This window comes from Orcinus orca, chromosome 17 (assembly GCF_937001465.1).
Source record: "Orcinus orca chromosome 17, mOrcOrc1.1, whole genome shotgun sequence".
NCBI lineage: Eukaryota > Metazoa > Chordata > Mammalia > Artiodactyla > Delphinidae > Orcinus > Orcinus orca.
In genome coordinates, this window is record NC_064575.1 from 87251340 (window position 1) to 87279255 (window position 27916).

At 51.9% G+C, this 27916-nt stretch overlaps 1 protein-coding gene across 23 annotated transcripts in view; it reads right to left on the bottom strand.

Annotated features, from left to right (window-relative positions):
* The window catches only part of ARHGAP39 (Rho GTPase activating protein 39), a 74062-nt gene that overhangs the window by 38887 nt on the left and 7259 nt on the right, over nucleotides 1-27916 (bottom strand). For 20 of the 23 annotated variants that reach the window (XR_004481004.2, XR_004481003.2, XR_004481002.2 and 17 more), the window contains exon 2: nucleotides 182-344. The exons of 1 other annotated variant lie outside the window; for it this stretch is intronic. Coding sequence is in view for 16 of the 22 variants with exons in the window: in XM_049700638.1 (XP_049556595.1) it covers nucleotides 182-261 (80 nt within the window). In the remaining 6 variants the exon portion in view is untranslated. Of the gene's footprint in view, nucleotides 1-181; nucleotides 345-3381; nucleotides 3807-27916 lie in introns of all 23 variants that reach the window. 2 more of the 23 variants (XM_049700631.1, XM_049700632.1) reach the window with 1 other exon arrangement.

Sequence of the window (27916 nt, forward strand, 5' to 3'; positions counted from 1 at the left end):
CCTGCTCTGCAGCCCGTTGGCGACGGGAGGTGGGGCTCCCCGGGGAAGCCAGATTCAGAAGGCAGCACACAGCTCCTCGTGGAGGAGAGTGGGGCCAGGCCGCGTAAGCAGGCAGGACAGCACTGACAAGCCGAGGAGAAGCCTCCTGCTTCGCTGGCCCCCGGTAAGTCAGCCTCCTTACCTCGTGCTAGATCCTGAAAGCCGAGGCTCCTGCAGGCCAGCATGATGGCTCTCGCATTCGTAGTCCTGCGTCTGGGACATCGCAGCCTTTTCCTGAGGACCCAGGTGGACGGATGTCAGCAGGTCAGTGGGATGCCCTCAGCAGCAGTCGAGAAGGCACCGCCCTGAGAGCAGAAGCCACATTATCACGCCTTTGGGTATTTGGCGAAACAGTAACTCCCAGCCTGGCCCCTCATGGCCCAGGTCGCCGGCGAGAATGAGGCACACTCCTGCCTGAGCTGGTTTCTGAGCTTCCCACGCCCGACCCTGAACCCCAGCCGGGATCCGGCCCCTGCCCAGCCCCCGCGGAGGGCATCCAGACCCCCTCACCAGCTGGCCCTAGGCAAGCTGCCTGCCCCCTCTGAGAGCAGTGTTCTCACCTGGTAAACAGGGACGGCACTACCCACCTGGCGCTACCGTGTCCACAAGCGAGAGGCACATGGCACGCCCTGGACTGGGCAACACTCAAGGGTGACCTATGCACACGCAAGGCCCCCAGATTTAGGACAGAGGGGGCTGTTCAAAAACGGTGCTGCATTGACACGATTTACACATGGGAAACAATGAACCTTGACCCCTACCTCATCCAATACATTAAACTCAATTCTAGGTAAACCGATGCTCTGAACATTAAAAGTAAGACAGTAAGACTTTTAGAAAAAATGTAGAAGAAAATCTTTGTGGTTTTAGAGTAGGTGCACATAATCAGACACAAAAAGTCACTAACCACAAAAGAAACATTAACAAATTGGACTATAATATTAAGAACCTCTGCTTATAAATTTTTACCATTATGAATATTACTCAGCCATAAAAAAGAATGAAATAATGCCATTTGCAGCAACATGGATGGACCTAGAGGTTTTCATACTAAGCGAAGTAAGTCAGAAAGAGAAAGACGAATACCATATGATATTACTTGTATGTGGAATCTAAAATACGACACAAATGAACTTATTTACGAAACAGAAACAGACTCACAGACATAGAGAACAGACTTGTGTTGGCAAAGGGGGTGGGGTGGGGGAGGGAAGGACTGGGAGTTTGGGATGAGCAGATGCAAACTAGTATATAATGAATGGACAAACAACAAGGTCCTACTGTAGAGCACAGGGAACTATATTCAATATCCTGAGATAAACCATAATGGAAAAGAATATGAAAAAGAATATATATATATGTATAACTGAATCACTTTGCTGTACAGCAGAAATTAACACAGCATTGTAAATCAACTATACTTCGATAATTTTTTGTTGTTTTTTTTTTTGTGGTACGCAGGCCTCTCACTGCTGTGGCCTCCCGTTGCGGAGCACAGGCTCTGGACGCGCAGGCTCAGCGGCCATGGCTCACGGGCCCAGCCGCTCCGTGGCATGTGGGATCCTCCCGGCGGGGCACGAACCCGTGTCGCCTGCATCGGCAGGCGGACTCTCAACCACTGCGCCACCAGGGAAGACGAATAAAATTTTTAAAAATAAATTTTTTCCATTACAAGAAAAAAGACAAATGCAGGGTAGGAGATATTTGATGCATAGAATATGTATAATACATTACATAAATGTGTGTACATGGTCTGCTCTGACAAAGGACTATTTCCAGAACATATAAAAGATTCCTAGAAATAAATAAGAAAGAACCACAATCAATAGAAAAAAGGACAAAAGACTTGAAAGCACACTTAACAACAACAAAAATCTAAATGACTAATAAACACACAGAAGTGTGCTCCACCTCATTAGTCATCGGGAAATGCTAATTAAAAGCATAATGGGACACTAGCGTGCCCACCAGAATGGCTAGCATGGAAAAGTAAACCTACCCCACGCTGGCCAGAGTGTGGAGGCTCACCGGCTGCAGGGCGCAGGTTAACACCCTCCAACCGGGTTGGCAGCACTTCCTAGGCTGCACGTACCCCGAGGCCCTGTCATCCAGGGCTGCCGGGGCCAGCAGAGGCCACATGGCCGCTCACCAAGGCCTGCACATGGCATTCCCAGCAGCCGCAACGGGAAACTGCCACATGTCCATCACAGCAGAAACGGCACACGGGAGTTGCCCCCCACAACCTGGGTGTGGCTCCAGGGGCGTGAGAGACAGGAGCCTGACACACTGGAGTCACCAGCACAATCCCCTTACGTATGTTCAGGCACACGAGCCTCTGCGGGCGCATCAGAAGCAGCCGCCTCTATGCCAGGTAGTGACAGGTGGGCCCAAGGGGCAGGGCCACCGTTGAGCATGTGTTGGTTTATAAAAGCTCTCAGAGGGACTTCCCTGGTGGTCCAGTGGTAAAGAATCCGCCTTCCAATGCAGGTGATGCAGGTTCGATTCCTGGTCAGAGAACTAAGATCCCACATGCCATGGGGCAACTAAGCTCGCACGCCTCAACTAGAGAGCCTGCATGCTGCAAACTACAGAGCCCACGCACTCTGGAACCCACACGCCACAACTACAGAGCCCACATGCCCTGGAGCCCGCGTGCCACAACTAGAGAAGGGAAAAACCTGCACGCCACGACTAGAGAAGAGAGAAGCCTGTGCGCCGCAACAAAAGATCCCACATGCCGCAACTAAGACCCGATAAATTAATTTAAAAAAAAAAAAGCTCTTGGAGTTTCATGCCATCGCTTTCACACCTTCTTGTACACAAGCCTCACTTCAGTAAAACGTCTGAAGAACTGCGGAGCAGCGGCAGCGCAGCAGGGGACACCTGCCCCTTGCTCCGTCCTCACCCCAGCTGCTCTCGGGACGAGGCCCTCTCTGGAAGAGGCCGGTCCACAGATCCTATCTGTGCTAATCAAGGCGGGGAGAAAGCAGGTTCAGGGCACGGGAACACAGCCAGCCAGGGGCCCAGGGGCAAGGGACGCTGCTGGCCAATCAGACACTTTCTCTAAGGCCCAGAAGGACTGTGACGCCCCGTCCCACCCGACTCCACTCAGTTCCTGGGCTGGAGAACAGGCTCCCAGCCGCCTCCTTCCTACCACTGGAATGTCCACACAACTACTAGGAATGCTTAAGACTGCCAGGAATGCCATTTTTAAAAAATGAAACAAGTCTTTCTAATTGTCTAACAGAAAATAGGTGACCTTCTTTTATGGCTTCAACATTAAAAAAAAAAAATTAAAACAGCACTGTTAGTGAAATTTTGGAAAAAGTAAAAGGTACCTACCATAACCTGAGAACAACTCAAATCAATGTCTTCAACCTGTGCACCTCCTTTCACTCATCTGCCATCCTTCCCGGCTGGTCCAGAGCAGCAAGGCTACCACCTCCAGTGCATCTGGCTGCCCTCCTCGTTTCAGTGCCAGCTAAGGCATCACCTCCTCCAGAAAGCCTTCTCCAATCTGGGACAGACACCTCATCTTGGTGACCCAAATGCCCTGGGTCTGAAATCAGGTAGTGTTGCCCTCCAACTTTGCTCTTCATTTTTGAAGTTGTTTTAATTATTCTAGGTCCTCTGCATTTCCATATGAATTTCAGAATCAGCTTCTCAGTTTCTCCAGAATAGGCTGCTATGATTTTGCTTGCAGTTGCATTGAATCTACCCATCAACATGAAGAAAACTAACATCGTAACAATTCTGAGTCTTCAAATCTGTGAACAGGGCATATCTCTCCATTAGTTACTAGTTTCTCTCAGCAATGTTTTGTAGTTTTTTTTTTTAGTGCAGAGATCTTGTACACATTTAGTCAAATTTACCTGTATTTCATATTTTGGACACTGACAAAATATAAAACAATTTCCAATTGTTCGTTACTAGTACAGAAGTATATCATTTGGTTGTGCATATTGGTAACCTTGCTAAACTCACTCATTAGCTCTAATTGTGCCCTCCCTTTCAAAAATTTCATTAGAATTTCTACATAGATGATCATGTCAATGGTGAACACAGACAATCTTACTTCTTCCTTTCCAATATGGATCGTTTTCTTTTTCTTCCTTCCCTGCCCTGGCTAGAACCTCCGCCAAGATGCTGACTAGGATGGGTAAGAGCAGACACAGTTGCCTCATTCCTGATCTCAGGGGAAGCAGCCAGCGTATCATTATTAAGTATGATGTTGGACTTCCCTGGTGGCGCAGTGATTAAGAATCCGCCTGCCAATGCAGAGGACACGGGTTCTAGCCCTGGTCCAGAAAGATCCCACATGCCGCAGAGCAGCTAAGCCCATGCGCCACAACTACTGAGCCTGTGCTCTAGAGCCCGTGTGCCCCAACTACTGAAGCCCGCACGCCTAGAGCCCGTGCTCCGCAACAAGAGAAGCCACCGCAATGAGAAGCCCGCACACAGCAACGAAGAGTAGCCCCCACTCGCTGCAACTAGAGAAAAGCCCATGCGCAGCAATGACGACCCAACGCAGCTAAAAATAAAACTTAATTAATTTATTTTATTTTAAAAAAAGTATGATGTTAACTGCAGATGTTTCATAAATGTCCTGTGTTGGGTTGAAGAAATTTCCTTGAATTCCTACTTTGCGGGGTTTTTTAAAAATCAGAAATGGATGTTGGATTTTGTAAATCGTTTTTACCATGTGTATTGAAATGATCACGATTTTTCTTTTTTGGTTTCAGAATAGTTGAATTCCATTGATTAACTTTCTAATGTTAAACCAACCCTGTATTCCTTGGACAAATCCCAGTTGGTCAGGATATATTATCACTTTTATATATTGGTGTATCACGTATATATATTGTATATATTATATATTCTTAACAAAATAAAATTTTGTTAAGAATTTCTGCGTCTATGTTCATATGTACTTTATTCTTCTTGTGATGTCTGTCTGGTTTTGGTATCAAGATAATACTGGCAAAATAAAATGATTTGAGAAATATTCCCTCCTCTCAATTTTCTGGGAGAGTCTGTGCAGAATTGCTATTATTTCTTCCTCAAATGTTTGGTAGAATACACCAGTGAAGCTATCTGGGCATGCATTTTTTTGAGTGAGCTTTCGTGGGTTTTGTCTTTCAACGAATTTGTCCCCTTCATATAAGCTGTTGAATTTATTGGCATAAAGTTCTTATAGTATTCCTGTATTATCTTTTTAAGATCAATAGAATCTGTAGTGATGCCATCTCTTTTGCTCCTGATATAGGTAATTTATGTCTTTTCACTCTTTTACCTAATCAGTTTGGTCAAAAGCTTGTCAATTTTACTGACCTTGTTTAAAAAAAGACAGTTTTTCACTTTATCAGTTTTCTCTATTATTTTTCTGCTTTGATTAATTTCCGCTTCGATCTGTTACTGCCTTTCTTTGCATTCTTTTGGATTTAATTTGCTCTTTTTCTAATTTAAGGTAGAAGTTGAGTTCAGTGATTTGCGACCTTTTAAAATTTTAATCCAATTTAGGCATCTAGTGTTATAAAATTTCCTTTAGAGGACAGCTATCACGATATCCCACAAATTTTGATATGCTATATTTTCATTTTCACCCAGTTCAAAAGCTGTCTCATTTCCCTTTTGATTTCTCCTTTGACTTGTGGATTATACAGAAGTATGTTATTTACTTTCCCAATAGCTGGTGATTTTCCAGATTTTTAAAAAAATATTTATTTATTTGGTTGCGCTGGGTCTTAGTTGCAGCAGGCGGGCTCCTTAGTTGTGGCACACGAACTCTTAGTTGCGGCATGCATGTGGGATCTAGTTCCCTGACCAGGGATCGAACCAAGGCCCCCTACATTGGGAGCATGGAGTCTTATCCACTGTGCCACCAGGGAAGGCCCAGATATTTTTATAGTTTCTAATTTAGTACCGTTTTTGTCAAAAATGTTATGGTGCAGAAAAATGGTCTATCTTGGTAAATATTTCATATGCACTGGAAAAAACATGCTGTTGGGTGGAATGCTCTATATATGTCAATCACATCAACTTGGTTGATTGTGCCAACACTAATTTCCTGTCTACCTGTTCATCAGTTACTGAGGAAAGGGTACTGAGAGCTCCAACTACAATTGTGGCTTTGCTTATTTCTTTTTGCAGTTCTCTAAGTTTTTGCTTCACATGTTTCATAGCTCTGTTATTAAGTACATAAAATGTATAGTATCTTCTTGAGGAATTAACCTCTTTGTCATTATGAAATATCTTTACCTGGTAGTTTTCTTTGCTCTGGAATTTGATATTATTACAGCAGGTCCAGCTTGCTTTCCATTAGCATTAGAATTGTATCTCTTTTGCCTTTCTTTTACTAACCTATTTGTGTCTTGATATTTAAAGTGGGTTTATTGGGTAAGCCAGCATATAATTGGGTCATGCTTTTTTATGCAATCTGACAATTTCTGTTGTTTAATTGGGGTGTTTAAACCATCTATATTTGTGATTGTTGACAAGGTTATGTTGAAATCTACCCTCGTTTCCTGTTTTTGATTTCTCCCATCTGTTCTTTGTTCCCCCTTTTCCTTCTTTTGAATTATTTTATGTGATTCCATTTTTCTGCCTTCTTTTGAATTATTTTATGTGATTCCATTTTATCTCCACTGTTGACTTATCAGCTGTATGTAATTCATTGTTTTGCTATTTTAGCAGCTGCTTCTGGGTTTGTAGCATCCATATTTAATTGATCATAGTCTGCCTTCAAGTGAAATTATATTTCTTCAAGCATATGAGTTTGCCATTTCTCCTGGATTTTGTGCCATTTTTGTCATACATTTTATTCTATTTATGTTACAATCCCCCAACTCTGCTAAACTGTTATTATTTTTAGTTAGATAATTGCGTTTTAAAGAGATGCCATTTAGAGAGAATTAAATAATAAGAAAGTGTCATATATTTAGTCATGTAGGTGCGTTTCCAGGACTCTCCATTCTTTCACATAGATCCAGATTTCCATCTGGTTTCATTTTCCTGCAGCCTGAAGAATTTCCTATAACATTTCTTGCTGTGAAGGTCTTTCAGCTTTTGTATGTTTGAAGTATCTTTATTTCACCTTCGTTTTAGAGATATTTGCCCCGGTGTCGGCTCCTAGGCTGACAGTTTTCATTCAGCACTTGCACACGGTGCTCCACTGTCTCCTCATTTGCATTGTTTCCAAAGAGAAATCTGCCATCGTCCGTATCTTTGTTCCTCTGTGTGTAATTATGTCTTTTTTTCTGGCTGCTTTTTTTTTTTTTTTTTTTTTTTGTGGTACGCGGGCCTCTCACTGTTGTGGCCTCTCCCGTTGCGGAGCACAGGCTACAGACGCGCAGGCTCAGCGGCCATGGCTCACGGGCCCAGCCGCTCCGCGGCACGTGGCATCTTCCCGGACCGGGGCACGAACCCGTGTCCCCTGCATCGGCAGGCGGACTCTCAACCACTGCGGCACCAGGGAAGCCCTTTCTGGCTGCTTTTAAGACCTTTCTCTCCATCACTGACTTGGAGCAATTTGATTATGATGTGTCTGTGCATGTTCCTTGTGCTCAGAGTTTAAGATTGTTTGATCTAGGTTTATAGTTTTCATAAAACTTGGAGGCTTTTTGGCTATCATTTCTTCAAGTAGTTTTTCTGTCCCTCCCTCCCTCTTTGGGAACTCCAATTACACAAATCGCAGCCTCTGCCCACTGCCCCTCAGCTCAGTCAGGCTCGTTTTTTGCGTTGTTTACTTAGTACTTTTCCTCTCCTTGTTTTAGTTCGGATACTTCTTACTGCTTTGTCCTCACGTTCACTAATCTTTTCTTCTGCCACATCTAAGCTGCTGTTAATCCCATCCAGTGTGTTTTGCACTCAGACAGTTTAGTGTCAAACCTAGAAGTTTAGTTTGGATCTTTAGTTCAGTGTCTTTACCTCACCAGGTCTCTACTTAAAGTCTCGAATATTTCCTTGAGCTTTCTGAACATATGGAATGTAGCTATAATAACTGCTGTAATGACCTCGTCTGCTAAATCTAACATCTGAGTCAGTTTTGCATCCGTTTCAACTGAATTTTCACTGCCTAATGAGTTGTATTTTCCTGTTTCTTTCTATGCCTGGTAACTTTGATTGGATGCCAGACACTGTGAATTCTACCCTTTTGTAAGCTGTATATTTTTGTATTCCTATAAATATTTTTGAGCTTTGTTTGGGGATACAGTTACTTGGAAACAGTGTGAAACTTTTGGTTCTTGTTTCTAAGATTGTTCAGGGGCGCAGAGCAGCATTTATTCCAGGGCTAGCTGTTCTCCACTCAGTAGCCTGCCCAGTGCCCTGTGAATTATGAAGGTTTTCAGTCTGCCTGAAGACAAGGCACTCTTCACAGTGCTGTGACAGCTCTGGGTACTGTTCCCCTTAATCCTTCTGAGTGACTCTTTCCCTGGCCTCTGGTGGTTTCCCCACACCCACACACTGATCAACACTCTGCTGGAAACTACGAGAGACCCTCTGCACATCTCCAAGTTCTCTCTGTTTGCGGCTCTCTGCTCTCTGGTGCTCTTGCCTGCAAACTCTAGTTCCCTTAGTTGCCCTGGACTCTAAGCTCCAGCTCCTTTATGGAGGGAATCTGCCAGGCTCTGCATCCTTACACCTCCCTGAATGCCGTAAGAGCTGCAGAAACCATCAGGCTCATCTTGTTTGATTCTCATCCCGTAAGCATCACTCTACTTTGTTGCCTCATACCCAAAGTTTAGAAAACCAAGGTTTCACAACTATTGCCCAGTTGTTTTTTTTTTGCAGTACATGGGCCTCTCACTGTCGCGGCCTCTCCCGTTGCGGAGCACAGGCTCCAGACGCACAGGCTCAGCGGCCATGGCTCACAGGCCCAGCCGCTCCGCGGCATGTGGGATCTTGCCAGACAGGGGCACGAACCCGTGTCCCCTGCATTGGCAGGCAGACTCTCAACCACTGCGCCACCAGGGGAGCCGCCCAGCTTTTTATTAGTTTCGAGTGGGAGGGCTAATCTGATCCCTGTTACTCCATCTTGTGTGTAGGTGGATTGTAGTATAGTCACACACATAAGTCATTATAACTGTGATATGCCATCTGTCTCCCCACTAGAGGGTGAGGGGAAGCTCCTTGAGGGCAGAGACGATGTTTGTTTTGTTATATCCTTGATACACAGTAACCAATCAAACATTTACTGAATAAACACACTCCTTAATCACCTGGAATTTATTTTGGCACACTGTACAATTAAGGACCTCAAATGTTTGTTCTGTTACATACTGTATGACTCCAAGTATTAAGACAGTTTGGACAAGGCAAAACTATATTGCTGGTAAAAAGATCATGGATGCCAGTGGTTCAGGAGGGAGGATGGTTGAATGGGGGAACACAGGGGATTTTCTACGGTGGCAAAACGGTTCTGTGTAATACTGCCACTGTGGATATCTGACAATATGCATTTCTCAAACCCAAAGAACTTTACAGCAAAAAGAGTGAACCTCAATGTACACAAATTTAAAAGAAAATAATTCAGGAAGTCAGAAGTTCTCAGGATGGGGCTTCCCTGGTGGCGCAGTAGATAAGAATCTGCCTGCCAATGCAAGGGAACACAGGTTCAAGCCCTGGTCCGGGAAGATGCCACAAGCCGCAGAGCAACTAAGCCTGTGCGCCACAACTACTGAGCCTGAGCTCTGGAGCCTGCAAGCCACAACTACTGAGCCCACGTGCCACAGCTACTGAGGCCCGCGCACCTAGAGCCCGTGCTCCGCAACAAGAGAAGCCACCGCAATGAGAAGTCCGCGCACAGCAACGAAGTGTAGTCCCCGCTTGCCGCGACTAGAGAAAGCCCGCGCACAGCAACGAAGACCCAATGCAGCCAAAAATAAATAAATTAAATAAATAAATAAATAAAGATGATCCTGGAGGATCTCGTAGAGTCAGAAAGTAAGGAAGACAAGACAAAAACAAAACCCCACGATGAAGGGGTCTGCCAAAGGGACAATGGCGCTAAATAAAAGAGCTCCCAATGACCAAAGCTGGAACATTTTGAGGGAAAAAAAAAGTCATCCCATTGTACTTTATAACTTTTATAAAGTATAAAAGGATATCCCTAAGTCCATACTGATATAAATAAATGACCAAATAAGGAAGTAAAATGGGGAGAAGAGACAAATATCCCCTGCAAACACCAATCTATGCAGACGCTCGGCCCTTACGGACCCTCCTCCCGCGGGTGCCCCAGCCCGGCCCGGCCGGGGGAGCTCCTGGAGGGCCCCCCTCACCCGCCTGTGCACAGCCCACCCCCCCAACCTGAGCAGAGGGCGGCGGTCCATGCTTTACAGAGGGTTCCGTTTGGGCACCAGGTCCTGGGCCGTGCTGCCCAATTCTTCCCAAACATGACTCTCAAGGCGCAAAGCCAGCCCCTCCACCCCAGGGGGTCTTGTGCACCCTCTGGACGCCCCGCTGCCCGGCGCCTTGCAGCCCCTGACCATCGTCCAACTGTCTTCCGTCTGCTCCTCTCTGTGCCGCACGGCATGTTCTCTGCAAGCAGCTGTCCTGGGGACTTGCTCTCCCCGCTGTCTGCCGTTACTCATGGGGCTCTCACGTCTCTCACAGCCCTTGTCCCCCAGCTCCTTTCTCAGCTCTGCCAGTGCCCTCTCCCCGCATCCTGTCCCCCGGAGGCTCCTCCTCCTGTGCATAGCTGAGCTCCGCTCCTGCCCCCGGGGCTGCCTTCTCCTCCTTCCAGTGTCTACATGAGGGTCCCACGCTGGCTCCCGATCACTGCTCGTCTATAAATGAGGGCAGGGACAGGACTGAGCCGGGGAGCTCCCACCGGCTGTGTGGCTCCAGGATGCTCGACTGCCAAGTTTCCTCACAGGTTCTGCTCTGGAAGTGAGGTTCTGGTCTTAGGACATTTTTTGGTTGCAAGTGACGGAAACCCAACTCAAACTTAAGACAGAGCAGCTGGCACCCGTGCCCAGTAGGGCCGTCCGGTTTCTAGGAAGCCCCAGGCCGCTCTCCCCTATACTCTCTGCTCAGGCTGGCTCTCTCAAGAGCCATACAGCGACACCCCCAAACACGGCCAGAAGTTTCTTCCCTCTGGCTCTAGCAAGAGTCTCCTGGCTTCTGAGTGAGCACTGGGACCTCAGCCTTGACGGGTGCTGTGCGGGGGCAGGTGGGAAGGCGGCTCCATGGGCATCCGAAGGCCCTCCTGCAAAAGCTCCTTCGGGTGACTGTCTGCCTGCCTGCCAGGGGACTCACTGGGAGGCCTCTTAGCCCCCACAGTACGGGGGACACGGCCCAAGGCACTGCCAGAGGCCGGCATGTCCACAGGGAGTGCCGTTTCCCCTCTCTTCTTCCCCATCTCACCGCTTAAGAGTCTGGATCTTGTAGAAAATGCGGCTGGAGCACCTGGGCCCTCCTCCTTCGGCTCCTCTCTCACCGGACGCCCACCCACATCCGGTTTACCCCAAGGCCCACCCAAACCACAGACCCCATTCTGCCAAGTAAATGTCGCCAACGGTGCCCCAGAATCCTCTTTGTTGGGCGAAAACTCAGCCCCGCTCAAGGCTCTGGCTTTCGCTCCTCTTCCCTGTCTGGCCGACACCCTCCTCTGGCTGTGGCTGTTCCTTAGATTCACTGCAGATGAAATCCTGTTCCCTATTTTTCATTCTTTTTGTCCATTTCAGTGAGTTTCAGGGAGGAAAGAAGAACAAACAAGCCTCTACTCAGCCATCATTTCCAGAAGGCCTATGTTCCATTCTCCAGGCTGTTTTTAATACGTTTTCCAAGTTCTGAACAATGAGCCCATCTCAGTTTCATGTGGGCTGGCAGCACAAGGCCCCGCTCTCCCCGCTCAGCCAACAGGCCCGGCTGGCATTTCCGCCTCCACACCTCCCCCTGCAGCTGTTCTCACTGACCTCCACCACCCCCCAAAGGCACGGGCCACGCTGTTACGCTGAAAATCGTGGCCCAATCCGTCAGCAAGTCATGGAATCAACCCGTAGGTCAGAACCAGCTTTTCAGACCTTTCTGGAAAACGACGTCAGACCGCACCCCACACAGAAAGGACACTGCTGTTTGGAGTCAACTGGACGCAACGTAAAGTGAATCTCGGAGGCTGGAGCTGCCCTGCAAGCTCTCGGAAAGCTGCCACTCTGGGGACAGCACGTGGCTTCTGTCCGGCCTCGGGGTTGCATGACAGGCAATCAGGACACACAGACCCCTCTGCTCACCCGCGGTGTGCGTCCCCAAGCCCTCACCTTCTTGGGCTTTCCTCACCAACAAAACCGCACCGGAGCCCCCGCAGGACCGTTTAGAGAGAACAAAATCTCTATCACACGTTCACGAGCCAAGGTCGGGGACACAAGCTGGCCTGTGACAGGAACAGCCCAACACCAGCGAACTGTTCGGGTTCCCCAAACCTTCCAGGCGCACAGCGCCCTGGCGCCCAGAGGAGGACGGCGTGACAGGCCTGTCGTTCTGCACGACGCCAACGCCAGCCCTCCTGTCACCTCCAGCGCCCACGGGGCAGCCAGTCCCGACCCCTCCAGGCTGAGCCCCCAGCCGCCTCGGCCCCAAAAGATGATGCGGGGGCTTTGGCGAGGGGGCGGGGGTGCAGGACAGAGACGGGGCCTCCACGAAGGAGGAGCAGCGGCGCTTCGAGGCAGAGGATGTTTCCTTATTACTCAAACCTCCTTGTGCCTTCTGCTCATTCCCACCCCAGCAGCCAGCCCTCTGCTCCGTGACGCAGCAGCACTCGCTGCAGTGACAGGCCTGCCTCCTTCAAAGGGAAGTCGGCGGAAGCGAGGACGCTTCTCACACTCACTCCAGGGGCCACGTGGCACCGCGCGCAGCCCCGCCCACCCCACCCCCGCCCAGGAGAAGACAGAGGGTCCCTGAGGAAAACGAAACTCCTGAGAACGCTGTGGGACGGCTGAAAGCACAGAGAAGAGCGGCGACAGGCCGTCTGCCCAGGACTCGGGGGTTTCCTAGGGCGCTTCTCACCCGCCCGGCGGGCGAAGGTGGCGCCGGGGCAGGTGGTCAGGCTTCCCGTGGCTCTGAGTGTGGAGACGCGGCCGCCTGGCGTTTCCCTGTGCTGCTCTTCCGCGCAGTGTCGCGCTTCGGGCCTTCCCCACTCACGGATCTGGGCCGCCCTCACCCTGTCCTGGCCGGCTCCCCAAAATGCTCCATGCACACCCCTCACCTGAAGGAGGTCTGCTCCCTTGAAAGTCACCGCAGGAGGGATACCCTCCCCACCAAGGCCCCTCAAAGGCCCCCGGCGCCCCACGCCCCCGTCGGTGAGCCGGGGGCCGGCTCCGCCCCGGCTGCCCTAGCTCAAGAGGACGAGGAGCCCCTGGACCCGGCACCTGGTCTCCGCAGCCCCGCCTCCTGAAGAGCACCTGGCGCAAGGGGAAGTAAAGACACCGAAAAACTCACAAACAGTTCACTGGGCTGTGACGACGGCTGCCCTTTGCCGGGTGCTGCCGAGCTCTCAGCAGCCGCACCGCCCACCGACCTCACCACGTGGTCGCTCGGCACCCTTCCCCCGCTGCGCAGGCAGGTCGGCTTGTCCTTGTCACAGACCCGGGCCGGTGCTGAGGCCGGAGCTGCGTAGGGGCAGCTGGACCGGACCGCTGCTCGCTCCTCCCCACCCCCACTGCAGGAACGCTCCGGTCACACGTGGGCGAGAAGGTTCTTGATTCCAACTTCCTACGCGAGTTCTGGAACAGAAACACTCTGTGCCGGCTCCTGATGGGGTCTGCTTGGAGCACGAGCCCCAGGAAGCTGCAACCTGCAGGCCGGGGGCCGAGGGGGACGCTCTGCCCGGTGCCGCCTGCGTGGAGCGGGGTGTGCGCCTCGCGAGCGTGTGAACACGTGTGAGCACGGCGCCCACCGCCCGCCGGAGCGACAGCCTGAGGCCTGATTGGGGCCCGGGACGCCCGCCTCCGTGCTGCACCCCACTCCCCCGGGGCGCTGAGACGGCAAGGGCAGGGAAGGGGCCACGGCAAGGGCAGGACATCCCAAGACCCCTGCAGCCCACAGCCACTGGCGGTACCCTTGGCGGGCAGGGCTGGGCACTGGGACACTGAACGGCACCCTCCACCCACTGGTGTGTCCAGACAGACAGGAGCCGCCTCTAGGAGGCCGCCCAGCCCTGCCCTGCCCACCCCGGCCTGCTGTCCTCCCCACCTCCACGCAAGGTGGTAGGGGCCAGCCAACCTGCAAGACCTTGTGGTCCCGCCTGCCATGGCCTGAGTCGCTCCCATAAGCCGACTGCCTCCCTGAGGACCTCCCCGCCCCCAAGGCTGAAAGGCCAGCAGATATTTCTGGAATGCAAAGCTGGCCAATTCCCACCAGCAGACAGACCACGCAGCTGAACACAGCCCAGCAAAGAGGTGGCCCAGCCAGGAGGTGGAGCCCTTCTCAGGCAGCAGCGGAGGAGGGGGCTGCGTCCACAGGGTCAACGGTGAAACCCAGAGATGCTGACCCACAAGGAGTCCCAAGGTCGGCAAGGTCACGTCTCAGAAACAGGAGTAAAATGTGGTTTCCACCACAGAAGTAACAGCAACACCTCCCTCCCACGACCCAGCAAGCAAGGAGGAGGGAGCGGAGCAGGGGGGCGGGTGATGCGTGGTTCCCAGTCATTCTCATAGCTCTCAGGCCCGGGGGGTGGAGGCACTGGGTGACCACAGGCTTTGTCAGGACTCACCCCAAGTGTGCGACAAAATATTAACCAGACACAGAGGAAAGGAAAACAAAGTGGAAACCTTTTATCTATGTGACGGAAAACCATCAGGAAACATGGATCTGGGCCCCTGCACACCTGCAGGTGGTGCCGGCAGTCACAGTAACAGACCCCACGGGTCCCACAGGGCCCTGTGCAGAAGGCCTGGGGCAAGCCCTGCTGTCAGACAGCGTCTGAGGGGGCTTCGCCTTCCTGGGGGGGCGGAGGGGGATGTCCCATCCAGTTCCTCGCTGAAGGTTCCAGAAAACCACTGATAAACATGAGGAACGTTTCATCAGCTCAGACTGTCAGAGACTCCTTTCTGCCAAGTTCCAGTAGCAGAAGAGACGGTGCCTTCCTGGCAGGGCCAAGCCTGCCAGGCCACTGGGAGAGCTGGGACCCGTCATGCAGGGGACACGCCCCCCACCAACACACACACAGGAGGCTTGCCCCAGGACCTACTGGGAGTAAAGACTTCAGAGAACACTGCCATTTCTGCCACAATAATGAAACAGACAGCTTTGACCAACCCTCTTAAGAGAGAACAAACACACTATTATGACAGTTTTAAACTACTGAAAAAAATTTTTAACCCATTGATGAGATAGGAAGAAAGTTCGGAACCTCAGAGGGCAAAAGCTAAGTAAAATCGGCAACAGGGGAAATCAAGGCACCCCTCTGCTGTCTGCATCTGAGGGCCTGGCTGATCTTGAGCATTTGTACTGTTAGAAGAGGCAGGCGAGTGAACAGAAAGCCTTGGATGTGCCCAGGTGTGGACTCTCTCGGAGACACCCCCAAGGCTGAGGCCCCGAAGGCATCAGGTAAATGAGGGCCACTAGGAAACACAGCCCTCCCACCCTGAGGAAGCAGGAGCTGCAGGGGGAGAGGGAGAGGTCAGCCCACACCTGGGATGGAACTAAACAGACGCACAGTGTTCTAAGAGCACTGAATTGTTTGGAGGAGAGTAAAAATATCAATTAATTTAGATTTTGATAAATGAATTCTGTGTGTTAAAATATCCAGGGCAGCCACTATGGAAGCCAAGTGAATGAATTCCAATCTAGTTGAGGAGAGAAAAAGAAATAAAAAAAGATCAACCCAAAAGAAGTTAAGGGCTTCCCTGGTGGCGCAGTATTTAAGAATCCACCTGCCAGTGCAGGGGACATCGGTTCGAGCCCTGGTCTGGGAAGATCCCACATGCCACGGAGCAACTAAGCCCATGCGCCACAACTACTGAGCCTGAGCTCTAGAGCCCGCGAGCCGCAACTACTGAGCCCGCGTGCCACAACTACTGAAGCCCACATGCCTAGAGCCCACGCTCCTCAGCAAGAGAAGCCACCGCAATGAGAAGCCCGCGCACCACAACAAAGAGTAGCCCCTGCTCGCCACAACTAGATAAAGCCCACGTGCAGCAACGAAGACCCAATGCAGCCAAAAAATAAATAAATAAATAATAAAATAAAATAGAAGTTAAGAAAGGAGGAAAAAAGTAATCTGTCCGCAAATAACAGGACAAATAAAGTGTGAAATAAGACCGTAAAAATAAATTCAAATATAATAATTTTCATAAACATAAATGGACCAGCAGTCTAGCTAAGACAAAGACTGTCAGACCAGATTTTTACAGATCCAGATACATTCAAGCACAAGGATGTGGAACTGTGAAGGTCAAGAATGGACAAGACACCCTGACCTGAGGGAGAGCTGGTGCGGCTCTGGGGTGTGGGCAGAAGGCACCTCCAGAAGCAGGCCTGACGGGCCGGCCCACCGCACGGTGGGGTGGGGGGCCGCACATCTGTGAGAAGGAAGAGCCAGCACAGCTAACCAGGCTTCATCTCAGGGGACCATCCTTGGAACATCTCTGAAAACTGACCCCACACCAGGGCATGAAAGTCAGAGCTCCCAACAAAGGTCAAAGGCCCAGCTGCTCAGTCACAGCCCCACCCATGAGATACGGCAGTGAGTCAGGGAGTGAGAAGGCCCCGCCCCAGCAGTCATCCGTGGTCACAGCTCATGGGGAAAAGGAAGATATACGCACCGCTTCCACGGCCAGTGGCCTCGGGGTCACGGCTGAGAAGCGACCTTTTGGGGAGGGACTGGAAAGCTGGCAGGACTATCATGTGCTACGAGCAGGTGAGGCTGCAGCTGCCTGCTGCGGCGGCGTCTCTAAGGAACCTAGAGCCACAGTCACCCCAAGGGCACCGTCTGCACCTGCGCACCACCCCACCGCGCTCCGGGGGGCACCTGCACTCCCTGTGCAGCACACATGGGAGAGCAGGTCACGATAGAGACAGCCTTCTGTATGCACAAGGGCAATCACCACACAAGCAACTATGAGGAAGAGGACTGGCTGGGGGCAGGAAGCATGGAACCCACAACTCAGCAGGTGGCCTGAGTGCGACAGGACACTGCCCGGACCACCTGTGAAAACGCGCTTGCTCCACAAAACTGCCTCAGCTTCAGCATCTAAACTGGCACAGACCTCGCCCTGGCGGCATCATTTACTGAGCACCTACTGTATACAGTAAAACGCTTGGGAAGAGCTGTACAAACACCATCACATTTCCTCTTGCACACCTGGGGACGCGGCAGCTGTGTCCGTCCACACCTTACAGAACAGAAAACAAGGTCCCGTTTCTAAAAGGCCAAAGTCTGAGCTCACGTTCCGAAGCTCCTGCTGGGCCCAGCACGTGCCACAGGAGCCGGCCTGTCCATCTATGCTTCTCTCCCTCCTGTCTGCTAGGAGCCCCATTCCCTGGGGCTCTCCAGGTGTGTGTGTTTTTTTTTTAACGTCATTAGATTTTTTTTTAAATATTTATTTATTTATTTGGCTGCGCCAGGTCTTAGTTGTGGCACGTGGGATCTTCATTGCGGTATGCAGTACATGAACTCTTAGTTGCAGCCATGTGGGATCCAGCTCCCTGACCAGGAATCGAACCCAGGCCCCCTGCATTGTGAGCGTGGAGCCTTAGCCACTGGACCACCAGGGAAGTGCCCCTCCAGGTGTTTGAGTGGAGGCCCCGCTTGCACCCCACCCCATGGGATGGGTGCAGGGCAGAAGCAACGTCCCCGAGGATCACAGGAGAAGACACGCCCTGCCTGCTGGAAGCGCCAGCATGGGGCTCGGGGCCTGCAGCTGCTGGGCCACTTTGTCCCCGACAGGGAGAGGCTTCTCAAAAAAAAAAAAAAAAAAAAAAAAGGAGGCAGAAGTAAATAATAGGAAAAAAGAAAACGACCACCTGGCATCTGGATCCAGCCACCCCTGAAGCAGGTACTTCTCAGTACCTGTCCAAATGAGAGGATATGAATCCCTTGTCCTAAAGCTGGGATGCACTGGTGATCAGAACAGCCCTCCTGGGGCCATTTAGCCCCCCACACCTGCTGATGTTATGAGGCGGCAGGGAAGAGAGAGGGAAGGGGGAGAAGGGGGCCAGGGCACAGTGGAAAGGAGTCTCCAGTCCCACCCCTTCTCCAAGGGCCTTGGTTGCAGCCGGCTGCCCCTCCAGGCCGCGGTACAGAAGGAAAGTAAGGAGGATTCACCAAGTCCTCAGAAAGCTGCGCCCCCAAAAGAGCTGGCGCTTCCGGAGCGGCTGGGGGCATGCAGGCTCTCACCCAGCCTGTCACCTCAACGTGGACAGCGTCCAGGGTGGCTCCTTCCTCTGTGGCCATCGTAATGTCCAGAGTGAAGCCACTGCGGGAGGCTCATGAAGGGCTGGGACCGAATGACAGGAAAGCGGCAGCGAACACTCAGAGCGGTTCTCACACCCGGAGGAGACAGCGACGCCCAGAGATGGTCACTCCGCCACCACGAAGGGCCACCAAAGGACAAAACAGGACAACGCAGCATCAGGCACACAGACACCCGAGCGAAAGGAGACCCAGACACAGCCGTAGCAGAAGTACTTAAACCTCTCCCTGGATAACCAACAGAGCAAGCAGAGGACAAAATCAGGCCCACAGCTGTCCCGAGCAGAGCTGACCTGCAGGTAAGCGCGCTGCCAGCCCTCTCTGGTGTCTGCCTAACCTCAGCCACCAGCCGCTTCCTGACCCCGTCGGCCCTGGGGTTTTAAACAGCGCACATGGGATGGATCATGTGCTCCTCGAGATCTCAACTGTTTCCCTGATCCCCAGAGCTGCCGGTTCACTCTCCTCGGGATTTTTCTTAGAAAACTGGAAGTTTTCTACACGTTCAGAGCAGGGTGTCATCTGCTGTGGTGCCCCGTGCGACGGATTTCCCGCTTCACCGCACACCACACATCGCTCGACAGGTGCACGAGTAGCAACCTGGGTGGCAGCACAGGCCGAGCCAGGGCAGCATGACGGGTGCAAGAGGCAGAGAGACAGAGCGTCAGGGCAGCCGCCACACCAGCAGGCGCTGACTCGGCGCGTCAAGCAGGTGGTCGGCCACACGCACCTGGGTCGGGACGAGGGCCACGTTTTGGATGCAAGCTTAGGAGAAATCAGCACACACAACAGGAACTTCACTTTCCTGCCCAGCGTGTTTACGGGCACAGCGAACTAGCGGAGACAACAGAGGTAAGGGCTGGAGGAGGCGAGGAAGCCCGCGTGGAGAGGGTGCTGGCAGCCTGCGGAGACAGGCGGTGGGGGCGGGCTCAGGGGAGCAGGGAGGAGGGACAGCAGGCACAGGTGCGCCAGGTACAGGGAGGCGGGGTGGTAGCATGGGGAGAGGCCAAGAGCTGTCTTGTTCGTTTTTAAGCTGTGAGAACCACCGCAGGAAAGCACCACGACAAAGGTGGGCAGAGGGCGCTGCCGCTGACGTGGGGTCACGGGGCCTCGTTTCAGCTGAAAACCTCCAAAACACTTGTTACTGAGAGGCGCGTGCCAGAGCTGACAGGCTCCTGATGGCATCACAGAGTCCCGGCCCAGCGTGCGGTGCCCAGGGACAGGCCCGGCCCCGGGAGACCTTCGACACACTCTCCACCAACCTCTCTTCACACCCAGACTCTGGACGTACTCACACGAGCAGCCTGTCTACTTCAAATGCGAGTCCAGAAAGCAAGAACCGTCTTCTCCAACCGCCCCCCGGAGCCTAGGCGCCTGTCCTCACCAGGCCTGGCCTCTCCAGGCACTCAGCTGCCAGTACACGGAGCTGGGGGAGCCCACAGACGGCACACGTGGAGCGGGGCGTCCTCCAGGGGCGCTGCAGTGGAGCCGATTAATATGGAAAGCGAACAGGACCCTCCGGCCCAGCCGCTGAGGGCAAGCCCAGGGTCCTGGCAAACAGAGGCTGCTGGTGGGCACAGGGTGGGCTCGGTGCTCTGCCTCTTCCACCCACAGGCAGCCCCGGGGCACCGCCGCTTTGGGACCGCCTTCCCTTCTGCGAGAGCTTTTTCCTGGCTCCCGTTTCTTCTTTTTCCTGAAAAAGGGCAGGTGGGAGCTAAGGTTTTGAAAATGCGTGCGTCTGAAAACGCCTTTATCCTTCCTGGACAGCTGATGGGCTGTCTGGCTGGGTCAGAGTTCATGCGTCAGGTCTGGAGGTGCCTCCGAGGTCCCCTGCTCCTGCCGGCCAGCCTGCCCTCAGGCCCTCGCGGGGCCCCTCTGCTCCACACCCCATCCTGTGCTGCTGAGGCTCCTGCACCAGCTGCAGTGGCCTCTACTGGTCTCTCTATTTCCTACTGTTCGTGTCCTTCTGTTCTCCTTTTGCATGACTACGTTCGCTTCACTCACTGCACCTTTCACTCTGCCCTCCCGCCCGCACTCTGCCCCGTCCCCTCCTGCACAGCACTGCCTGCTCCCTGGGAATGTAAGTCCTCTCACTTCAGCGACGTGGATGCTTCTCTACTTCCTTCTGGAAGCTCAGCTCCAAATCTGGGCCTGGCAGGGCTGTACACTGGCCCACTGGACGGGCGCCAGAGTAGGCCTCTCTGGCTGGACTCTCCCCACCAAAAGCTGGTGCAGAGGGAAAGGCCTGGCCGCCAAAGTCCTGGGCAGGTACCTGCATCCTCACTGGTGCCAGAGTCCCCGCTCCCGTGACCTCTGCCTCCTCTCCCAGGAGGAAAGATTTCACACGCCTCCTGGGACAGGGAGGGGCAGTTGTCAACTCCAGGCAGCGAGGGAGAGGATCTAAGTACACAACTACTTCTCAAACAGCCCTGGGAGAACCTCCACGGTGCCCCACGGGCTTTCTCCCGAGTCTGTCCTAAGTGCCACCAGCATTTGGAACGCTCACCTCAAGTCTTAGGATTCTTTTTTTTTTTTTAACCTCCTTTCTCCTCTAATAACCAAAAGCAGGTGTGAAGCACCTCCCTGCCCATCCTACATTTCCACAGGGCACTCACCCTTCGGGGCTCACACGCACCCCACGGCTCCCAGACCACACCGTGGCTGCCACTTGAGGCCGAACCTCCTCCAGCATCCAGTCCCCATGGACCTTCCCCAGCACCCGCACTGCCCTGTGCGCACCAGCCTCCACGTGTCCCTCTGGGAGATGGATGGGCAGGTGCCGACCAAGTGAAGCCCTACTGCCCAGGGATGGTCGGCGATTTGCACCCACACCCTTTACCATCCAAGCACAGGCTCCAAACTCAAGGAGGGGTGGGAGCCCCCAGGAAGTCTGCCCAGCCTGTGGCACTGGCTTGAGCGCTGCCTCCCCCACGAGTGTCCCAGGGATGCCCAGCTCTGCCCAGCTCTGCCCAGCTCCGAGCTCACGCCGAATCCTGACCTGCAGCTACCAAGACAACAGCACCACGTGAGCGACCAGAGAGCCCCCGCGAGGCTGTGACCCCACGAGCTCTGCCGGCCCCCCGGCCCGAGGCGAGACTGCCAGGGTCATGCAGACGTGGGACAGGGGGGTTTGGCCAGTTATAAAAGAAGGGTTTATTCTGGATGATGTGACAGCTGCCAGAGTTCAACCGTCAGGAGCATCTGCTAATAGGATGATTCAAAATGTGAAGCATTTAAATTGCACTAGTTGTAAAAGTCATAAGTGCCAACGTGGGCTAGACAGACCTCCTGCAGTCGCCGCCCTTCACCACTGGGACTGAGGCGCCAGCTCCCACTCTGGCCCACACGTAAAGGGCAGCAGTTCCACACTGTGAAGACCAGTCGGGGCCACGTCCAGCACAGGGACCCACAACCCAGATCTTAAGCAGTGTTCCTCTGCTTGCACGGCTCTGCCCGCGGTCTTCCCAGAATGAGGTTTGGAACTGAGCCTCTCGGGCAGGACGTTGTCATGACACAGCCAGAGCAGGTGAAGGCTCGGGCTCCCGCTCCAGGACCACCCCGCACCAGCACAAATCACGTGGCCAAGCCCCTGTGCTGGGGCAGACGGGGCTCGAGACAGGGGCTGCAACTCCCATGGCAAAAGCCTTGAGGAGAGAGCAAGGGACCAGGCAGCTGGTGGAATCCACACAGAGGCTGCAGGGCCGCGACACATCACCAGGCCCCTCGGCGCCCGCTGACCCAAGTCCTCTGCACCACCGGCCACACGGTTTTCTCTGCCTCATTGGGCACTACTTCAGGGGCATCACAGGACAGAAGACCTGAGTGGTCAATGCACCTCTGTTTCAAGATGCCCACCTGACACTCTCCATCCAGTGATGGAAGGGCATTCAGCAGGCAGAGCTCAGGCTGAGGAAACCAGAAACTAAATCTACAAAAAGGTTAAAGAAACCTACGTGGAGGCCAGGACCCAAGGGGCCAAGGCCCCGGCTGACCCTGGGGGAAGGGAGCCTACGCCGGGGACCTGGGGGGCGGGGGGCAGGTGCGGAGACTGGGCATCTGGCTGAGGCGGCGGGCGGGCAGGCAGCGAGGGGCAGCATGGCTGGCAGCACCCTAGGGGTCCATCTGGGCCGGACCCACAGTGTCGCTGGGACTTCTGCAACAAGGCGTTAACTTTAAACATCCGTGACCAGTGGATTCATGAAAGCAGACGACAAGACCAAAGAAGTGGAATCCACAGAAAGGGCTCACGTGTAAAACACAGAAACCGAAACTGAGAGCTCCACCGTTGGGTTCATGGACAGATGGACACTGCAGACGCAGCTCGGGGAGCTGGAAAAAGAGCCTAGATGGTCCAACCGCAACTAGAGAGGAAAAGGGTGGAAAAACCGAAGAGACAGACACACGGAAACCGTGAGAAGGGGTGCCACGCGTGTTCCCGTGGCCAGAGTGGACAAGTGGGCAGAAGCAATATGCGAAAAGATGTCGGCCGAGAACGTCCCCAAACTGACCAAAGACACCAAGCGACCAACTCAAGGAGTGCTGCGGGCACCTGAGTCTTGATCGCATCAAGACGGCGCTGCTCCGCCCACTGCCATTTCCCTAGCTGAGCTTTCCAGTCTCCTATTTCTAAGGTGGCCGGTTATCCTAGGAAGATGCCAAGTACTGCAGCCTCTCCCAGAACCCACCCTCCCCATCGCCACCTGCCCAGCCCACTGGCACCGTCCCACCCTGCTCCTGTCTCACGTGGTACCCACAGCACCGCCCTGGGTCCCTCTCTCCCACCTCGCCTAACACCTGGTTCCTCACCCAAAATATAAAGTTACTTTTCTGTCCCCATTACTACCACACCAACCCCAAACCTCCCAAACACCAGCAAATTTGAGTGAAGAATCAGCAGTAGTACCGGGAAAGGGGTGGGAACACGTAAAGGAAACAGGGGTGAAACTGGCGAGCAGGTCACCCGGGCGGCTCGAGCTGCTCCCGCCTCTGGGGTGAGGGAAGAGCACAGGAGGCAACTGGTCCTGGCCCCTAGCGCTCCTAACGTCGCCTGCAATGCAGGTGCCGCAATGCTGATGCCCGAAGGCTCCTGAACGGCTGGGGCGGCAACTGCATCGGAGAACGGTGGAAACACGCAGGCGCTCAGCCTCGCCCCGCTCCCGGCAAGAGGAACACGCTCAGAGGCACACTCCATCGCTGGGCGCTGCCGTGGCCAGGGGCCGCCCTTCACCGCACACAGTAAAGAGCATCTTGGTCGTTTCCAGGACGGCAGGGCAGGGCGCGTCCGTGGGCGGAGCACCACACTTGAGGTCACCTTCCATCAGATTCTGAACTTACTGCTTCCCAGACCTCTAGACTCCAGAACTGCTACTGAGAAGCGCAAAGTCATTCGGACGCTCAATTCTCTGTCTCTTTCTCTCTGAAGGCCCTGCGAGGCTTCCATGTGTCCGGAGAGCTGCAGAGCGTCGAGCCCCTTGGACAGGGTTCCCATACGTCAGTGCTCTTCTCTGCTCTCCCACCCCAAACCTGGGTTCTGCTGCATCTGGCACCCCTGCTGTTGCTGTGTAGTCTCTCTCTGAACCCTACAAAATATAATTATTTCATGCAAATATGTTCATCATTTGTTAACCATTCCATTTTGCAACGCATGCTTTCCCTGATGATTCTTTGCTTCTCTGAAAACAGCATTCCACCCTGCTCCAGGAGGCTACCCTGCAGGAGGCCAGTGTCTCCGGCCGCTCCCACCGTCCTCCTGGCGCCGGGACCGCTGAGGAGCGGCAAGCAGGACCCGTTAGCACCCTGGAAGAGCTCTTACTTCTGGTTGCTTTAAACGTTGTCTTGGTCTTTGGTGTTTTGGAGCGTTGCTGTGACGTTTCTCAACATGGACGTTATTTATCCTGTTTGAAATAAACGATCTTTCCATCATCACATCTGTCATTAGTTCCAGCCAACAGCTCTTCCAACACTGTCTCTTCTGCATTCTAAGTTGGCTTTTGGGGCTGGCATCAAATGTATCTGAAACTCTTGCATTCTGTCCTCCACCCCTCAATCACCTTCTCCACCATACTTTCCATTCCATTAACTCTTTGTTGTTCTTATTAAAATCCTTTCACCTCGTTCACAAAGCCTCTCTTCAACTGCTTATAATCGAATATTTAGCCTGTTGGTTACTTTTTAAGTTTCAGCTGTCATTTGTTTCTGGAGATTCCCTTTGGTCTCTCTCAAATCTTCCTGACCCTTCCTGTTAGCCTCTTGTTTTCTGCTCTTCATTGTGGTTCTCTCTTTGACTTCCTTAAGGTCCCTGGTGCCTCTAAATTTTGAGCCTTTTGATGATTCTGTGGTGCAAACAGGATTAGTTCTCAGCTCTCCTCACTGCCAGCACAGAACCTGCCGTTCTCAGATCTGCTAAGTCAGTTATGACGTATCCATCTGCCTCCCAGCTTCCAAAACTTTATTGCTATCATCTCCCTCTCACTTTACTCAGCCTTGTGAGTTTGACTTTTTTAAACATCACTTTCCTGTTCATTTAGCAGAATGGGAGAGAGTTTGGGAGAGAGTGAAGCTGTATACATGTGTTCAATCTGCCATCCTTACCTGAAAACCAGGAAGCTTTCCTTAAAAAATTATCTTCAGCATGAAAAATGGGAGTTGGAGTCCAGACATTTTTAAAATTAATTTAAATTTCATTTTCACCATACAAATTATTTCAAAATAGAGAAGAAATAACTTCTTAACCTCATCATCTATTAACATTAAGCCACATTACAAATACAGGCACATTTGTATTTCCCCATGGAAATCATCCTGGTTAAAATTTTTTGGTAGAATATCTTTTGGTTTTTGATAGTTTAAGAGTTCATAGACTATATATATAATACATATATATGTATAACTGACTCATTTGGCTGTACAGCCGAAATTTACACACTGTAAATCAACTATACTTCAATAAAACATTTTTAAGTTCATAAATCATATAATTATTCTAATATGTATTTCAGTTTTGGTTATTAAAGGGGTAAAATTTGTATTTATGTCAAAAAACTAACTCAACAATTTCCTCAAAACAACATGCAGGGAAAAAACCTCAGGTTGGATTTGAAATTCACTTGGGAGAAGCATGCTGCGTGCACCTCTGAAAATATACACATTGATACTATGTATAAAATAGATAACTAATGAGAACTTACTGTATAGCACAGGGAAGTCTACTCAATACTCTGTGGTGACCTAAATGAGAAAGAAATCCAAAAAAAAAAGGGGCTACCTGTATATGTATAGCTGATTCACCTTGCTGTTCAACAGAAAAAAACACGACATTGTAAAGCAAGTATACTCCAACAAAAATTTAAAAAAAAAAAAAAAGCGTCACCAGGGCACCTGCTGCTGAGTCGCCGGGATGTGCAGAGGCTCTAGGCATTACCACAGGAAAAGCAACAGCAGATAATTTGTATCACTTGTCTGGAAAACAAGGAAACCCTTTTTTACATTCTAACATGATAGCCTATTTCTTATATGAAGGTCCTTTACCAGGGTTTCAAAGATGTTTTAGGACACTGATTGATACTTAATGAGTTAATAAATTTTCCCATTTAACATGATGAAAAATAGACTCTATTTTCAAGTAGAATGTCTGATTTTTCAGGATGGGTTACCAATGTTGAGTGAGAAATATGTGAACACTTCCTCTTTATAGAATATATTACAAGTGTTATTTAGAAAATACTGAAAATTGTTTCTGCTGCAAGGCACATCAAAGGCTCTATGCCCTGTTAGAGGCTCCCTGATGCCAAGGATTTGCTAAACTCAGACAAGTCCAAACAAGCTGCGGCCGGCCTGTTTTTTCGCCTGTGATCGGCTCAGTTCCACACAAAGGGTGAATGCGGGAAGGCAGTTTTCATGGCACACGTACAAAGCGACACTTCAAGACAGATGCAGCAACAACAACAAATGCTGAAGTACTGCAGGAAAAAACCAATGTTTTCCTGACAAATACCTGTTGGGGCAGATAAATATCCCACAAAATAGTATTAAAAATTTGGGCTTCCTTGGGAGCGCAGTGGTTGAAAGTCCGCCTGCCGATGCAGGGGACACGGGTTCATGCCCAGGTCCGGGAAGATTCCACATGCCACGGAGCGGCTGGGCCCGTGAGCCATGGCCGCTGAGCCTGCGCGTCCGAAGCCTGTGCTCCGCAATGGGAGAGGCCGCAACAGTGAGAGGCCCCCATACCGCGCAAAAAAAAAAGTATTAAAAATTTAGCTAAACTTTCTGGGACTTCCTGGTGGCGCGGTAGATAAGAATCCGCCTGCCAATGCAGGGGACACAGGTTCCAGCCCTGGTCCAGGAGGATCCCACATGCCGCGGAGCAACTAAGCCTGTTCACCACAACTACTGAGCCTGCGCTCTAGAGCCCGCGAGCCACAACTACTGAGCCCGTGTGCCACAACTACTGAAGCCCACATGACTAGAGCCCATGCTCTGCAACAAAAGAAGCTACTGCAATGAGAAGCCCTCACACTGCAGCAAAGACTAGCCCCCACTCGCTGCAACTAGAGAAAGCCCGCACGCAGCAACGAAGACCCAACACAGCCAAAAATAAATAAATAAATTTATTAAAAAATAATAATAAAGGATATATGTAGATGTATAACTGAATCACTTAGCTGTACACCTGAAACTAACACAGCGTTGTAAATCAACTATAATATAAAATAAAAAATTAGGGCTTCCCTGGTGACGCAGTGGTTGAGAGTCCACCTGCCGATGCAGGGGACACGGGTTTGTGCCCCGGTCCGGGAGGATTCCACATGCCACAGAGCGGCTGGGCCCGTGGGTCATGGCCACTGGGCCTGCACGTCCGGAGTCTGTGCTCTGCAACGGGAGGGGCCGCGGCGGTGAGAGGCCCGCGTACCGCAAAAAAAAAAAAGAAAAAAAATCCTGCCAAACCAACAGAGAAGGCTCCAGCCCTGAGCAACACCATCCTGGGCCCCAGTGGCCTCAGGCAGGAAGGCCCACACTGTCCCTTGGCGGCCGGCCGCTGGGCTTTCTGCACATCCCTGCAAATGAGGGTCTCCGGGACCCACAGTTTACCCCCTCCCAGGTTTTGGGAACCAGAGGCTACTTCTTGGGCTTCTCAGAGTCAGAAGAAGTAGGAATCCTCATAGTATGGCTGAATTCTGAATACAAAATAAAAGGCCAACACCACCAAAATTAAATAGAAAAACAGTATCTAGAGTCCAGAAGCTGCCACGACACGTGCAATCGGATGCACAAACAACCTGAAGTCTGTCGGCTGGGAAATCTGTACTATACATGCTTCACACAATCCCAATGGCTAGGAAGCACATGCTGCCACCGGAGAAGTCCCAGGAAGCAGCTGAAGGGACTGTAACAGAACCACCAGCAGTGTCTCAGGATGACATTCCTGTGCAGCTCCACACAGGAAGGAAGCACCCACATCTCTGGTTCGTG